Source organism: Streptopelia decaocto, assembly GCF_964273445.1.
Source record: "Streptopelia decaocto genome assembly, chromosome: 6".
Classification (NCBI taxonomy): Eukaryota; Metazoa; Chordata; class Aves; order Columbiformes; family Columbidae; genus Streptopelia; species Streptopelia decaocto.
In genome coordinates this window covers 16,554,335-16,572,663 of record NC_138660.1, presented here as the reverse complement: position 1 = coordinate 16,572,663, position 18,329 = coordinate 16,554,335, and the positions used below count along the sequence as shown (strand labels likewise).

The following is an 18,329-nucleotide window of genomic DNA, read 5'->3' as shown; positions in this document are numbered from 1 at the left end:
GTAGGTTTTTAGAATGTCTAGAAAATTCTTCACATGATCAATTGAAGGTAATATTTGTTAAATGTGTGCTTATTATCATGATACTTTAAAGATGATGATCAGAGATCCCGACCCCATTGTAAGTACAACATCACAAACATCTCCCTCACAATAATAAGTAAGAGTAAAAATGTTGCACAAATTCTTCAGTCCTTAGCTTAAGGAAGAAGCTCAAGCTTCATTATTATGAATTTGAGTATAAAATATTATTTTCTCTTTAATACAAGGTGACCCAAAAATTCCAATAGGCAGATCATTTTCTGACATATTTTGGGCATTCAGATCTACAATACATCACACACAAGAAGGAATCTGCAAACCTAAAGAAATTTTCTTTATTAAAGGGCTTTTGAGACAGTAGAATTCTATAAAGACTAATCATGAAATGTTCATATCTGATCTAGGCTGTTTTTGCAGTTCCTCAGATCTCACCTTCTGTAAGTTATCATGTCTTTTCATGAACTGCAAATCTAATTTGTATAAGAAATGCACAATCTCAAGATCATTCCTCATTGTTTCCATCTCATTACTTTTTCTGCCATCTTTTGCTCTTCCCTTTGTTATACTTTCCATCTTCTCTTAGGCTTTTCTAACCACATTATATCTCCAGTCTTTTAGTTTTTACACATATAGAAGCTCTTCGGCTACCTTTCCCCACTGTGCTGAATTAGCACTACAGAAAGAAAGGCCTCTTCTCAACAAGCAATTACTATTAAGCACAACAGGAGAACAGCAGCAGAGCAAGAGACCTCACTTAAATTAGAAGCCTATCATGCAGGTTTGGTAGGGCTTTTTTAATGGAAAATTTGAGGACATGTTAAAAATAGCAAGATCTGCAAGTTACTGTGTTTGCAATTTTCAACTAACTACCCTTTGTTGTATTTAGAAAAATAACCAAATCTCTTCAAAGCCCAAACAAAAGCCCTAAAAATATGCCTCAATGAGAGAACAATACCTCAAAAGAAGAAAGAAGACTCATAGGAAAGACAGCCATTAGTAAATTTAGACAACATACTTTGTTATATAGACAATAAATTCTGTTAAATCAACCCTTTCTTTCCCTCCACAAAATGACTGAATTCCTGAGCTCATTGGCATTAGTAGACCTTCCAGAACAAGATGGAAAAGCAACACCTCATTACCTACTACACCCATTAGGCTACTCACAGCACTAGCGCTGGCCCTTGCAGACAGACCGTGTCACTTCTGCACCAACGCTCTCCCCTTGTTATGGACAGAACATGAGTTGGAAGCACAGCTATGTAACTTCATGAGAAGCATTCACTCTTTGAAAAAATGGTACTTATTAGGGAATCAGGGAGAATCTTTGGGCTGCTGTTGAGTCATCACAGGCTCACTCGAGAAGACCTACCATGAACAAAACATGACATTTGTTCCTACAAACGTAAGAATGTATTGTCATGTCCAAGAGACTGGGAATCACACATGCTATGTACAACACTATTCTTTCTATGGGAAATAACCCTGGGCAGTCCAGATAGTGACTTGTGAAACGTTTTATCCCCTCCAAAGGCTTTTTCTATGTTGGAAATAATCCAGGTTCATGAACAAATACTGATTTTAACAAGTTATTTATAACTCTTGTATTTCAGTAATATATTTTCTTGTGTTGCCCCAGTTCTTTTTCAAAACATTTATACCATATAAGCACATTACACATAGAAATAAGCCATCAGAATAACAGCTCTTCCCCTCGCTTTATAATGTGGCTGCTCTTGAAAACACAGAAGTCATACCAGGAGAACATAACTAGTAACTCTGCATAGAAAATTTTAGACAGGTGACCCAAAAAGCATGTTTGCCTGTCAATGAAGTCTATGAGCAGAGAGGTATTTCCTGAAGTTGCCAAGTAATTTGTTTTCTTTCCTTTGGAGGGGTCAAAAAGCACATTGTATCTTTAAAGAAAAATCCAGAAACTGTAGAAAACCTTGTGACCCTAAGCAGGAAAGGAACACAGGTTCATAACATAATAAGAACAGAACTACCAACAAAGAAAAATACCAGAATAATGAGAAAATGGTACCAATGTGCCCAGAGGGAAAACGAGCAAATCATACCACCTAAATACTGAGATAGAAGAATGACAGGGCCAAAATATGCCTACTTCGAGCATACAACAGAAACAATTTGAAAATTAACTGGACGCAAATATGGATGAGTGGCAAAGAAATAAGCAGAAGATAAATAGCCAAGAAACAAAACATGCAACAAGACTGTAGGACCAAGTGGCATAACACAGAGATATCCAAACAAGTGAAACAGAGAAGAGAGAAGCACAAGGAACTTGGTTCTGCTGCCACAGAAGAGTTGCTGTCAGTAAGAATGCTACACATCAAGCAATGACATATAGACAACTGCTTCATCGTTCTCTTTGGGGAGAACGTCTCCGGAGGGAGATGAAGGACAGGTTCTCCTCTCCTGTGCTCCAGGTGTTCCGCACAGCACAGCGGGGAATGGCGCAGGGCCCTCGGCACAGCCCGCTGGGGCACTGGCGGGAGCAGCATCACCCACAGGGGTGCCTGGGCCCGCGGAGCTGGAGCCAGCCCTGCTCCCCTCCACAGCCTGACTGCCCCCGCACGAGCTCCCTGGGCAGGAGAGCAGCCACAGCCCCGCACGGCAACCGGGGCATAACTGCCTTTTAGCAGGGAACTGGAGAGCTGTGCTACAAGCACTGCATCCCAGCTGCAGCACCACAGCACGCCCACCGCTGAGGATGGGTGATGTGGCCATCTAGGGACCTCGGCCCGCTAGTAGCCCTGTCCCGTAGCTAGCCTCTCAAATGGTGGTGGGAGAGAAGCTGAGAGATGGTCAGCATATTTACTAATAGGCAATCAGGAGCAAGCAATTAAGGCATGCCCCACACAGAAACAAATGCACATAAAATTACTGACCAAGTCTAACATCTAATAATTTTCTCACTGAATTCTGCTACTAGTTACAAAGCAAACAATTTTCAAAATTCTTCCAAATGCAATATCTGCACTGCTGTCAAAAGGTCAGTCTGTGCTTCAACATTGCTGTTAAATCGGTCACTCATTAAAGTGTAACACTCTAACAAAGCAAGGAATCAGTCTAAAGAAATTTAAAATAATCTTCATTATTAAGCAAGTGTATATTACTGGAACAGTTATCGAAGACTTGTACCCTTAGAGCAAGCATAAGATGGTGGCAGAATAAAAACAAAATCAATAGGTCAAGTAAGAGCAGAAATATAATTAGTTCAAGGTTCTAATCTTAATTATAAATAACTAATAGAAGGCTTCATAATTGAGAGCTTTCACTCCTGATATTTTTTATGAGCAATTTAGGCATCTGCCATTCCAGTCAAAATCGTTATGAAAGCGTACACGTTAGTATTGTGGTGTCCTCGTTTCACATAGTTACATTTACAGCGGTTACCAATGAGAATCACTGAAGGGCTTCCATGTAGAGTTAGAAATAAATCCAAATAGAAAGGAGAGTGATTTAAAACTTTGGGAAACTGAAATAATTCCTTTAGTCTTGAATTACAGATCTTACACACATACACAGAAATATGCAAATACTACAAAAGGGGGGCATCTTTTCTCACACATTTACTGGACAAGACAAAAATCAGACCACACCCTTTCTCACAGTGCTGGAGCCTGATTTCTACTGCAGAGCTGCCAGAGAACAAGAGAACATTTCTGCACCACATAGACACTGAAACACTAAGCTCCTACCTACACTATTGCTGATCCTACAAAGATTTCTCATCTGGTGGGGTTTTTCTGCTTACAATTATGGCGTAAGGCACAATTTTAAAAATATTTAAATATATATACAAATATAACTGAAAATTTAGACTGAGTATACCCCCCAAGCACCAATTTGTACGAGGTACTAGGTAGGTCTTTGCTGTTTACCTTCCGGGCACTGACAACTGAATCCATTGATGCTGGAGGAGCAGGTACCTCCGTTTTGGCACGGCTGCTGGATGCAATGATCAACCTCTGACTGGCACAGCTCTCCAGTGTAGCCTATAAAACAACACACACCATTCAGAAAATATAGTGAAAATGAGGTTTTGGCATTAAATGTGTAACTAGGTCACTGAAAGAGTACCATTAGTTTTCTTGAATCAAATTAAAAGAAGAAGAAAGAAATAGAATCCAGGAGAGTCACCTAATTTCTTATAAAATGAGATTTTTAATTAGAACTTGTGCTTCACTGGAGAAACATAAATAAGTGGTGGAAATCTAGAGATTATATCAATTGTATTTTACCAGCAGCAATATTCTGACAGCACTGGTATAATGGATGTTGGTGCTGGGTCCTCATCAGCACCCACATAACCAAAAAAGAAGCTGTTGTGGTTTGCAAACACACCTTGAATTTCCAGTCAATAATCTTTAGCAAGACTTTAAAAAAGACTTGACATTATGACTTATTTGTGCACATGCTGAATGCCTATCATTTGCCCCTACTGTTGGGCTTCAAAAAGAGTGTTTATTTTAAGTGGGAGCTGTGAAGAACTGCTCAGCACACTTGCAAACTCTTCCAAATAAGCTCCTACAAGTTCCCAAGCTACAGATTGTGTGTACTGTACTATTTGACCGTAGGTTTGCTTTGTTCCATATGTCTGATGTCTGCAACACATCCCCAAGAAATGAACAAACTTACAAAACACAATCTAAATTATTAAACATTCCAAACTTAAATTCCTTAACAAATGCCACACATTCCCCTTTCTAACTTTTATTTCCCTCCAATAAACTATCTTAGATGCACGGCTCAAGAAGAAACTACACACTACACAGAGGCATTTTATTTTTCAAAAAAGAACTCTACATAAAATTATAAATACCTTCCAGAACAAGCAAGTTTAACACAATGGCTGGGGCTAAAGAACAGTAAGCTATGACTAGGTGACACTTTTAATACACTGCTATGAACAGGTATCTAATACAAAAAACCCAAGGTAATATAAAGGACTTGCCTGGACTTTTGCTTATGCAGGGGAGAAAAAGAAAAAAAGAAGTCTTATTTTTATTGAATAATTATATTTAGTGCAATCAAAATTAACATTTATAACTCTTTTGGACAGGCTAACCCTTATACCTGTTCAAATCTTTTGAGATCACCACAAAATAGCTCTCACCACAGACTGTTATATTTGGAATTGCCAGAGCACTACTACTGAAAGGATCTATCAGAGTTTCCTCTCTGTGTACCTTACTGCTTTTATATGCCATAGAAAGCTAAATTATGATCCTATTTTCTGCAGTGCAAAACCTGGAAAAAGAAACTCTGTTGTATCTGGATTAATGCCCATAAATCACCTATACTGGAGAAAAATATTGAGGATGAAAACCAGAACTGTGGTCTCATGAGGCAACTCCTCTGGACCAGACTGAAGCACTTGGAGGAACATCAGCCTCGCTCTGGATAACTAGTGATTTTCTGTAATTCTTATAGGGCTCAAATTAACATAAAATTTACAAAAAGAATCAAGTATTATAGAAGACTTGGTTAACAGCAGTTACCATGGCGGAGGGTTTTCTGGTGAGGTAGATGTTAAGAATCATTACACCTATTCCTTTTGTGCTGATACTTATCTTCATAACATGTGTCTATCAAGATTCAGGAAACATGATCCTATTCACATAGAAATGTTTCCAAAACTTGCATATGGAGACATTTGCGATACTTAAAGTTTTATTTACCATTTTCTTTAATATTTTTCCGTAGGTAATAAATATTTTTTAGAAATTTATAATTATATGAAAACAGCTAGTTTTCCTGACAATTTTTGATGTGTGGGTACAAATTTGGGGGGAAAAAAATGATGGGCAGAAACATAAACCACTGAAGATAGCGGTGATTAAGCCATCCAAATAACGTTAGACATTTGCTATTAAACAAATGAAGACAAATTATTATAAAACAAACAAACAAAAAACGTAAAAGCTAAAACTAAACATAATGTGTGGAGGCCGTAGAGCACAATCTTGCAAGTTCCAGAATGCAATAAATGAAGATAACTATATCTAGCTTACTGAGGATTTACAGATGGACTTGAGCACACTGTCATTCAGAAGGGAAACCTCCACATATGGAAACCAAATAATTTCATTCCATCTATTGTAAGCTCTGTTTTATACCATGAGAAGTAGGAGGGCTTTTGTAGAAGGAAATATTTAGATTTTTTGATGTTATTTTTTTCACCAATAGGAGCTAATAATTGTTCTAGAGACAATTAGAAGAAACAACTATGAAAATAAAAACAAGGCATAAATTAAATTTTACAGAAATCATTTTTAAATTGAAAGGCTAAAATCCGAAGTTAAAAGAGAGTAAAGACATCAATGGAAATATATTGTATTTCTAAATATGTAAGAGAAATACATTTTCTTCAAGAAATCATTATGATCTTAGCCATTGTTTCCTGGCACATCACAGTAGAAATTTTCTTCTACAATTGTTTTAACACTTTATGAAGCAAGCAATTGAAATGCCTGCCCCTAATAGCAGCTACATTTTTTACTCAGAGGAAGCATTTAAAAATATGTATTTTTAAAATATCTGGGTCATATGAACAAAAAAACACACTAAGATTTTATATCATTACAAAAATAAAATAACATTTTTAGAATCATTGTTGTATTTCTTCTGAGGTAGGGAATTTGAAAAAAGGAAATTTGGCCTAATAGTACTTGATGTAGAACAATTTCCACAACAGCTATATCAATAAAAGCAAACAAAAACAAAACAAATAAATACTTTTTTTTTTCTTTTATAATTGGAAACTACTTGTCAAAATCAAAAACAATTCTGAATCAAACATATTCGACATGACAGTAACTGTAGGAATTATTCACACATTTCAAGTTTGTTCCTCTCTGATCTTTCTCTTCTCATATCTAAATCATCATTCACCTGTATTTACATTTTTTGTTAAAGTGACAGTTGATCCTTTGGCATATTTATGAAACAATAGAGTACACCTTCACGTCTTATTTTCAGAGCAGTATAAATCCAGGTCATTATATTAAAATACAATTATAAATCCCTTTCTTGCTGCACTTTTGCTGTAATGACTCTAAGCAAAGCAAGAAAAACTGGAAGTTCCAGAGGAAGAAGATTAAGTGAAAGGAAATGTCTTGGCCTTCGGAGAGAACGAAGGAACCTTAATAATTTGCAGCTGCTGATTTCCTGAACTGCAAAGTTCACAAAACAGTTCAGAGGACAGTACATGGCAGCCACATTGAAGTACCACTTGCAGCCACTTGTTTCTAGCTCAGTCATTTTCCAGGCTGGTACCTCCACATAATCTATCACAGCTAGAAGTTTCTCTAGTCTGCTGACATGCGTGAGGGTAAAGAATAAGAATATTCCCATCTTACGGGAATATCAGAACACCCACTCCATGATCCTGCTTCGGGGCAGAATAAAGGAAGTATTGCTACATGTACCTTTTATATATATTATATTTAACGCACACATGTACCCACTTAGCCAGTCAATACCCATTTAGACACCACCACCAGAAACCTGACAAAATCATTCATTTCTCCATCTGCTTTTTATGATAAAGCTTTTATATTCTGGAAGCATCATCTTTCCCCCCCCCCCCCCCCCCCCCCTCTTTTTTTCTTGTTCAGATAAGTCCCATTTCTCTCTAATATCAACTGATCAGTGTTAGAGAAATGAAAGCGCATAGTCAAATGTTTGTAGAAAGCAAAATAAATTATCTGCTTCTGATACTAATCTTAGCCAACTTTTATTTTTAAATAATTTTATAAAATATATACTGAAGTAACCATTGTGTTATGATAATTGAGTTCATTTTTGAAATGTAAAGTCCAGATAGCAGGGTTTTCTATAATAGCCACTTAGTGAGGTTTCTCCTATCAGCATGTATCTTTAATTTACCCTCCAGCATATGACCATCATATCCAGTTTAATTTTAATTTCAGTCAAGATGGCTATATTAATTTGATCAATTTTTTAAAGCAAATATTCTTAAAATAACTTCAGAGAACTCAGGCACTCACCCACAAATTACTCAGTTTAGTTTATGAATTTTTTTAAAGTTTTCTAAATTTAAGTTAATTCTGAGGAACAATCTAACAACTGCATATTGTGGAGAGAATTTTCTTCCATTTGATTGGTGCAACTGAAGAAAAGAGTTGACGAGTTACAATGAAGTCATGTTTATTGAAAGTTTAGTTATAATGTATAATTAAAATCTATATTGAAAAGAAAAACTAGATTAAGAAAAATCTGACGTAAACTAAATTTTGGTCATCTCTTCTTAGTAGGTGAAGTTCTATCAGTTATGAATAATTCACTCATTAAATTATGGTTCAGATGTGGACTTTCAACGGCATTGTCCACAGATGAAGAATCTTCCACAGCCTTATAAAAACTGCCCTTTTGCTGTAGTTGTACTTTTCTTCTTCCCTAGTATCTGAAGTTGCACAGTTCACTGCTCTGCAAAAACATATGCACTGAATGTTAAAACAAAAATGCATTATTCAAAGCATAATACAAACGTACCAGCCAGGCAGCTGCAGGTGAAATTGTTCCCGTCGTGTTTCTGCGCTACATCGGTGCAGGTTGCGTTGTTCTGACAGGGCTGGCTCTGACAAGCATCAAATTCTTCACACTGGGAACCCCGAAACTCATCCTCACACTCACAGAAAAAAGTTGCCTAAAAAGAAACAGCATATGTAGTTCACAATCAGTTTTTAAAGATTATGTTTCACTGAATAGTCTGCTGAACAACAATGTTTTTGTTGTTTTCCCATTTATAACAACAGTAGTTGCCACAAATAAAACTGCATTAAGTTACTCTTGCGAAATACTGGACCTGCAACTATTCTTCAGCTGCAATTTTGAATTATGCCAGGGAATTTTGCCTAGATGAGGAGGCTGGGATCAGATCTATGATGCCTAAACCACTATAATTTTTTCTCCCATTCCAGAAATTACATTCATAGACTGGAGTAATTGTTAGAATAAATCATGTACAGATTTACCACAACCAAATCCTACTATAAAGATGCACCCTTTATGTGAAGGTCAGGAGTGGGGTCCCAGAAACTTAATTTAAGTGGTATTTAAGTAGTGACACATCCCTTCAATTCCTTCAAAATAGGTGTTCCGAATGTATTTGTTATAGTTTCTCCAAACCTTGCTGCTTAATAAAAGATCAAGAACACTATACCTGTTAAAGATCTTAAAAATCTATAGCACATGTGACATGGCACAGTTTTGTTAGTAATAAAATAATTAAGTTTAGATTATTTTTAAAATGCAGGTAGCTAAGATTGCCAAGAAAGTCTCAAAGAATGGAAGCAAGGAAAGCTTCCTCATCTTTAGTATACATTTAGATTAACTATCTTATTTTCTTTGTTCATCAAACACTAGATGGCAACACCACTCACTCTCATACATTTCAAAGCCTGTTCATTAGGGCTGAAATGCAGCTGTCCCATGGACAAACATTGTAATGCAAAGTCCAGAATGTGCATTGAACTAGAAACAAAGAGACTGGATTAGTATATTATCTTCTATTTTTTTACTTGTGTTTGCTTCATATGAATAAACAGCTGTGACCTAAGTAGAAAATAAAATAGTCATCTTCATAATTATAAAGTAAAACCCAGATTTCATTCTTCCTTAAAAATATTACACTGGTAGCATTTAAACAAGGATTAATACTATACATCTCCAAAACTCAAAATTATAGGTAGGTTATTTATCTGGAGTGCCAGAAGCCCCTGCTGAGTGTACAGTCTATACATATTCTGATATTTGCCCAAGCATCGTCACAAAAGAGCTCTGAATATCTGACACATTAGCAATGACAGGTTTCCAAACAGGGCTGTAGTTCAACAGAAAGACAGGCTAGCAAAACACAGTCAAAAATTATTATAATCACATAGCACTGTAACTTACTTTGAAGATAATTCATATAAGCTACACAGGGAAGTGGCTAACAGAGTGAAACAGATAATCACTTTTATTTAAGAACTAAACAATTAACTAAATAGACAGTATTTCCACATTTACTTATGGCATTGGTGGAAAACACATCAGCACAGGGATCACTTTGGTCCCTAAAGATAACAGTGGTTCAAAGTAAGTGTTGTCCTCAATGTCTTGTATCATCCAAACCATGCAGAACATTTTTGCTTATATAGGATAAGGAGCCAGGTAAAGAGTGCACATAAACTTGTTGCCTGCAGCATCCTTCACAGCTGTCCTCTTACTGATGCTAAATTGTGTTATTGACTTAAAGTGTTTGTTATCATTCCTGGAACAAAGTGCTGAGTTTAGACTTAATACAAAATCAAGGTTGCTGCCTGTCTCAGTAACTCACCTGTTCTGGATGAACAAACTACAAAAAAATAGCTACTTTTTTTTTTTTTCTTAAAATGGACATGAACAAAGCACAGGGGAAAATATAGGCACTGTACCTAGATTCTGTACCTTGTATGAAGAGATCAGCATCTTGATCTCATTTAAATGTCTTTCTGGTCTTGCATATGCACTGAAAAATGAACAGGCTTGTCTACATCTATCTGATGCTAAGGACGTCCCTAAGCAATAAAGCCAGGAAGTATAACATCCCTTCAAAGTTAATTCTGGCAGAACAGAGAGGTACCATGTGTGTTAGGTAGGCTCAGGTTTGTAGTTGGAATATGCCAGATCTGAGAGTAAGATGCAAAGTGCGTCACTACCTGAGCCATTCAACAGAGAGGAAGGGAATGTCTGTACGGTTCACACAAACACAAACAGCATGGCTCTGCCTGCACTAAAATCTAATTCCGAAGTAATGGAAGCTGATTATTGTAACGTAAGTATTAATATGTTGAAGCAATGCGACAGTCATTGCCTGAACAATATTAATGAAATAGGAAGTTAAGAAAAGCTCAGATAATATTGATATATCTCTAAGGGTATGATATGGGGATTAATTTGCCATAAAGTGTAGTTAACAGAATGGGTTTTGAAAGCAGAAAAACTATATAACACTTCAAACTGAATTGTCTAATGACAGATAACAGTTCTGAGATACAGACAAGTTATTCTGCAGAGAAGATTAGGTGTCATCATTTTTATTAGGCATGTCATCTTCACTTTTCCCAAATGACACTATTAATTTTTTTCCTGAATAGATGACATTTGAGGAAAACTAAGTCAAGAAGAAACTACACACTGCCATAATGCTAGTATTAAAGTCACTACCTAAGAATTCCGAAACAACCTGCTATCAATAGACAGTTCATCTATATATTTTTAATTGATTGTGGGAGTGCAAATCTACCATATATCAATATGGACAGCAATAAAATAAAAGCTTTGAAAAAATGCTATTACCTAATCTAATTGTGTGTAAGCATATTATAAATATAGTTGGAACATAGTACTTTTTTCCCTATTTTAAGTAAGCAGAGTAATAATATATTGATCAGACTCTAAATTCCAGACTAGAGAGGCCATAAAAGCTCCTTTTTTTTTTTTTTTTTTTTTTTTTTAAACTGTAATACAGAAGCTGTTCAGATGACCAGGACAAAATTAATGTCTGCTCTTTCTCTTGCTGAGAGTTTCAGTATTTATTACAATTCATGGTAAGCTGCTGTAATATTTGAGCAAAACATTGCTGTATAATGATTACACGTTTTGTATTTAGGATTATATTTTACTTAGAAAACTAAGTACATATGCAGGACAACACACCTTTAAGTATACATGAGGCTTCTTTCTCATTAGGCTTTCTACATATAAAATCAAGTGAAGCTACCACAAAGCTTCTAGCCCATATAGAAGACAGGGAAACCATTGCCATTCAGTTCAATATGTTATTTCTCAGTGCAGGTAGAGACCAGTTATTTTTATGTAAAACTCAAGGGTTCTAACTCTAGCAATAAAATTTCATATTTACACAGTCAGCTCTTCCATATTTTACACAGGGGAGGTGAAGTTACAGAACAGAACAATCTGTGAAAGAAATCATTTTATGCCCATATGTAAGCAAAACTGTGGATCTCAAATCCAATGGATGGCCAAAGTTCACTGCAAAATCCTACACAGAATCAGAAATTCACAGCAAACAAATCTCCCTCTTTGGGTTAATAACAAGATTTTTCTCCTTCATTCACAGCTAACTGGTTTGAGAACAACTTATTCTGGTCTAAAGCTGAATATATAAATGTGAAAATGGTGTTTATATTGTGATTACACCAAGACAAGTATTATCCTTCTGACACATTCTGGCTTCCATTGTGGAGGAATGGCAAGTATGGCAGCAAAGCAGTTCATACAAAATTCATCACTTTGACTCAGCATCATCTCACTTCACTAAACTGTTCGAAGTGGTGAATTCGTTCCTTTCAAAAGCAACAATAATTAATTAAAGATTATTTCATTTTACTTGCCACGTCTCAAAGATCTATGAAACATGGATAATTATTAAAGGCTAGATATGCATTTTTCTTAATATGAAAAAGCACTAATGCTTCTGCATAAAGTAATTTATTTTTATTTTGTGACATATGACATGCAATTAGAGAAAGAAATTAGAGTCAAAAATGGACAGCAGGAAAAATTAGAAAATAAGACTATTTATCAAAGGCTTTAACTCTCAACTTGAGAAAAAAATGGAAAAAGAAGATATTTTGACATGCTGTTATATATAGTAGATTATTTACATACATCAAATTCAATATGCTGAATTTATAAAATAAAATTGCTAAATATAGTAAGGCAGAAAAACTAAACTGGACTACGAAATAGGACATTATATCTGAATGAATGATTTATTTGGATACCAACCAGCTGTTATGGTAGAGTAACACTTCTAAACACATCTTGCAATAATTGTGTTCACCATTACCTCAAGCATTTTAAAATTTCATTTTTGAGAAACAGATGCCTAATTCTTCCAGATGTTAGCACTGCCAAGCATCTATAGATTACTGTAGCAATTTGATTATTGTTGTTACAATTCAAAACATCGTTTTTCTATCAAACATGCTTATTGAGAATTTAAATCGGAAAATGATATCAGATGAACTAACAGTGAATTCCCTAAATATGCCAAATTTTCTGTGCTCACAGCAAGCTCACAGCTGTTAATATTTACTCAACAGTTACTATTGCTTTTATCTCCCAAATGAATATTAATTAAACCAAAGATTAACTGTGCAGATTTGTGCTGTAAATGACTTTTAATCCATGAAATAAAATCAACAGGTATAGATAGTAACAGAGAATACAGGATCTCATTCACAGAAGGCCAGTGTGATTTTGTGAAAGCCATATACAGACTGCAAATTTAACACATTTGGTTCTTATTTTCTCATGTTAATAAATCACACAAAAAATTCACAGTAGCCAGTGGAATTGCTGTCACAGTTGTAATTTCTCAGCGTAGTATTCTGTAAAGGAGAAAGCCATCCAGGAAAACTCCACTCTGTTTCTTCTCATAATTACGCCCAGACAATTCCATTGCACTGATCAGTGATCTCTAAGCAAGCAATTTTTGAGATGTGGAGAAATAAGTATTAGGTTAAATCGGACCTAAAACCAAAAGGTTGAAGACTTCACAGACTGGAACACACTGGTCTGGAGCTCAGGGTCCCAAATGCCCAGCCCGTGCTCATCTCACAAATAAATATTCTTGTATAGTGACAGTAAGATGCAATAGCCATTAACTTATACCTAATTGGAATAATTGTTTTTATTGCCAGGGCAGAGTATGAATCTTTGCATCTCATATCAGTAATTTTCTTACTTTCAACTGCTTGATTTTTAGGAATAGCAAATAAGTACATTGTTATAATTTAGTAACATCTGTGATATTTTGCAGCCTAATACACAGGAACGAGGTATGCACACACCAAGTACAATTTACACTGCATTTATATTTTCATGGAATTTCCACACTACAGGAAGGTCTTGATAAATTCACCTTACCTCATCTGGTTTGGTGATACATTTTCCTTTCCCCGAACACTGGAAGTTATCTGAATGGCTTCCCACAGGCATGCAGGTACTGACTTTCACTATCACAGTCAAACGTAGAGCCACAATGCATTTAGTAACTGAATCATTCAAAAAACCTTAAAAAAACAGAAAAGCATTCTTACTATATGAGGAAATAAGCTAATACATATTAATGCTCTACTCCTAGACAAATAAATAAAACGGAATTGAAAGAAACTGTCAACTTAGAACACCATTGCTCATTTTTCATACACATCTATCTAAATTTAATGCATTTAAATACAAATCAGAATATAGTTTGGAAACAAACACTCATTATACTGATTAACAAAAGGATGGCAGGCTGGTGAAACATATCTACCCCCAGAGCTTTAATCTGCTATCATTTTTTAGGTCTCTAACAATCAAATGCTTTTGCCTGCTATCATTTTGATATATTAAAAACATATTTCCTTAAGTTTTTTTAATGACAAGGAATATTAAAAACATATTCAGTGGAGAAAAATTGTTTAATTTCTAAAAGTTACTCCAGAGCTAAAAAGCATACAGATTGTAAACTGCATTGTACTGGTAACAGATGGACAGTCCCTTTGGCTGCATTTGTGATGAAGTTTGCAAGAACAGAAACACACAGCTTGACAGCATTTCTTTGTATATTTGCAATACAAGTATTATTAAATGTATGATCTGATCACTATAGACCAGGGGTGTTAAACTCATTTTCACCAGTGGCCACACCAGCCTCACAGTTGCCTTCAAAGGGCCAAATGTAATTTTAGAACTCTACAAATGTAACTAGTCCTACTGATGTGGCCCCTGCTCTAGAAGGTGATAAACTAAGTATAGACAAACAAAACACGAAAATGGGAACAATTGACAAGGAAGATGAAAATTCATTAATCTCTGGCTAGCACCTGTATTTGTATGGAATTAAAAAAAAAATAGTTGGTTGGAAGCTGTTAAAGCACACTGGAGCATAATATCCCTATCACACGTATTTTTAACAGATATACGTGGGAAACAAAATAACAGACAGTAGGAAAGACAAAATGAGGCACACACACACAGCCCATGACATACACAAACAAGTAAGTTGGAGTTCATGTCAAACTACCTATAGCCTGCTCCTGTACTTCACTTGTGCTCAAACCGCATTGTTCCACCACAGTGATTAGACTCCTGGGTTACAGCCTTTCTGTGTGTGGCATGCTTTGACTTCACTATCCTTAATATCGGTAAACTCCTAAGAGTCTATGACTGTTTGTAATATCAGTACGGAGAATTACAGGAGAACCACTGCAGGATTATACTTTTCTTTTGAAGTTAGAGGACTTCCAACTTTGAAGTTGGAGGACTTCCATTCTTTGTTCTTCATTTTTAAGTTTCACTTTTTAAAATGCAACATCTTTTGAAGAATTAGTTGTTTACGCTAGAAACAAGGATCCTTAAACCATATCTTCAAAGCAGGAAAATCTCACATCCAAAACAGATGTCATTGGCTGGGGTATAACCTCTACAAGTTAGTTAAATATTCTAAAAGATCAGATTAAAAAATAATGTATTGGGTATAGTTCCAAATGTCTAATGGTCTGTTTTGGCTAGCAAAGATTACTGTAATCTGCTGACCTCTTCAAAGTAAGCCAATTTATTCTGGCCATGATACACACATTTTTACCCATCTGTTCAAAGATGCAGCCAGAATTATTTCCTTTAACAATTGCATGCAATTGTCACTGACAGTCATGCAATTATATGTGAACGCTTGGAAGAATGTGGTATTTGAAAACGTCTTTGGGTTCACATTTGCTTGTCTGAAACAGATTGTTACATATTCTTCAGGACAGTTCCCTAAAGGAATATTAAATCAACCTTCTTTGTACTTTCAATCTTGTTACTATTTTGGTATCAAAAGCCCTTAGGCAAACCACTGAAAAAAATCATTATTCTCACTGGAATGTCACATATTTTACTGTAATTTCTAATTATCTCATCGAATTTCCAAAAACCAGAAAAATAAAACATGGCTATTTATTTTCACTCTACATAAGTTGCATGCAACTTTCTGATATCTCTAGGTTTTAAGGCTAGAAGAAAATTGTCCAAATATCTAAATATGACACTCTGCTTAACTCAGGTCATAGCACTTCAGTTAATTCCTTCTCCAATTCCCATAACAGCAACTTAACTAGAGTGAGTTTTAAGTTCTATTTTTACCTTCTAGGTAGGAGAATAATTTCAGAAGCATGTTTACCCCCTTCATCTAAGGTCTGGAGAAAAACATTACAGCTCTTTATATAAAATGGTAATTTTGTTCAGTTTAACCTTGTTGGTTTTGTAAAGCTAGTTAAAACATAATTATATCAGAGCATTTTAAGTTGAAGAATTCAGGGTTAAGCTGTTTACAGTAATATTACAAAAACAATTTTAAATTCTAATAAATCATATTGCACACATGTGTAGTGCACACATGTTTAGTAGTCTGAGTAATGCCTGCATGATTTCATTGGCAGTACATGTGGTAAACATACTACAGCTCATTCCATCCTGGCAGCTTCACCTACTTAAGCCTAGGAGCACAAAGTACATATCCTCCTGTTTCTCTCGTATCAAGAAAGTTAAGGACAAAAAATAAGAGATGACTGATGTCATCACTGTGTCAAGGTCTTCATGGCATTCAGATTACCACTACTCAAACATCAATAGATTGCAGATTTTCTAGACTGCATAAACTGATTTGCTTCCTTCACAAGCCCTACTTCTGAACAACACCTTCCTTCTACACACAGCAGTCTGAGGTCAGCACGCTGGTCCATAGAGGACTGCAAAATAAAGAAGACTGAAGCTAAGATGCCACCAAGTCAGAACTTTATCCTATTGTATATTATTCTAATGGAAGGCATAAGATTGAACTACAAATTGTAACAAACCCTTGGTACACACACAATGCTATTACACACACAAACACAACTGGCTCAAAGGTATGTCTCTGTATTCCACACAGTGAATATATGTATTCCAATAAAAATTCACCTATGGTTGAAACAACATATTATCATTTTACAACAGAAATACAGTAATAGTTCCCTTCAGTAAAGTTCCAGCTCACAAAAGTAAAGGTCTTTGAGTCCACGTAAAGGTTTCGTGGATGAAAATGACTGCCAAGAGGGCTGGGCACTCACAATGAAGCATCAGTCTACAAGTTTTCAACTTATTTTTAGCCTGTTTTCCCAAGGAAATGAGACAGCAGTGAGATGTCTACCAGTTTCCATCTGTTCTCTTTTACTCTCTCAACACCTTCCCACACCAAAAGCTTTTGGGGTCAGTAGCCATTTTCAACATTTTGCAAAGCAATGGAGTTCTCAAAGACTCTAATCACCTACAGCTTCCCTGCACAGTGTATAGCCCTGGTACTAGGGGCATTGGTAATTCAAAATGGATAGGAAAACAAAAACGGGGGCCAGAATAAGGTGATGTCATTTCTCCATGCCATTCCTGGTGTACAGTACAATCAGTTATTCATTATTTGGAAAATGGGAAACTGGGATATATACAAATGGAAGAAAATGAGATAGCATCAGTCCTTCAGGAGCAAAGTAGTGGTATTGGGTGTGCCTGAACCACATTTTCAGTTCATGTCATGTAGTAACATAATGAAAACCCGATTTCAGTTTCCAGAAACAATACAGCTGCTATCAGAGCATATTGAACCACAGTTTATAAGCCTTAGTGGCCTAGGATAGAAGCTATTTAAGTACATCTGCTAATTAATTCACAGATAGCAGAAAGTTATAGAATTAACCTAAAGTGTAAAAGATTCAGTTTGAATTTTCTGTTTGACCTCACCTGTCATATCACAGGATAAAATGCTATCTAGCAAGCTAAACAGGAGTGCTCAGGAAGTTCAACCTTTTCTCTTTTGTGGCCATTGAACTTTGCAGACATAATAATTTAAAGAAAGGAAGCTAGTAGGAAAAGAGAAAGAAAAGAAAAAAAAACCACAACATTTTTATTACAGTACTCACCAGAAGGAGGACAAAGGGAGACTTGAATTCTAGTCCTTTCTCCTAAAATTGTTTATGTCCGAATTTTATCCAAAGATTATTTCATGTCGATAACACTCACACTGCCCATGTATCATATAGTACAGTTAACATTGAAGACTATGAAGACCACCACAGGGGCTTATACTAATCACCACCATGCATAAGTGCATTCTTGATCTAAGCGTATAGTAAATTCAGTTTGCCTATACAAACCAATTTACCTTTCTTATGGCACTGTTTATCACA

At 35.7% G+C, this 18,329-nt stretch overlaps 1 protein-coding gene across 2 annotated transcripts in view; it reads right to left on the bottom strand.

Moving 5' to 3' along the window:
* Positions 1-18,329, bottom strand: part of DNER (delta/notch like EGF repeat containing) — a gene marked incomplete at its 5' end in the record, with an annotated part of 116,180 nt that overhangs the window by 36,910 nt on the left and 60,941 nt on the right. For both annotated transcript variants that reach the window (XM_082056366.1, XM_082056367.1), the window contains 3 exons: positions 3,948-4,061; positions 8,584-8,737; positions 14,011-14,156. In XM_082056366.1, coding sequence (XP_081912492.1) covers positions 3,948-4,061; positions 8,584-8,737; positions 14,011-14,156 — 414 coding nt within the window. The remainder of the gene's footprint in view (positions 1-3,947; positions 4,062-8,583; positions 8,738-14,010; positions 14,157-18,329) is intronic.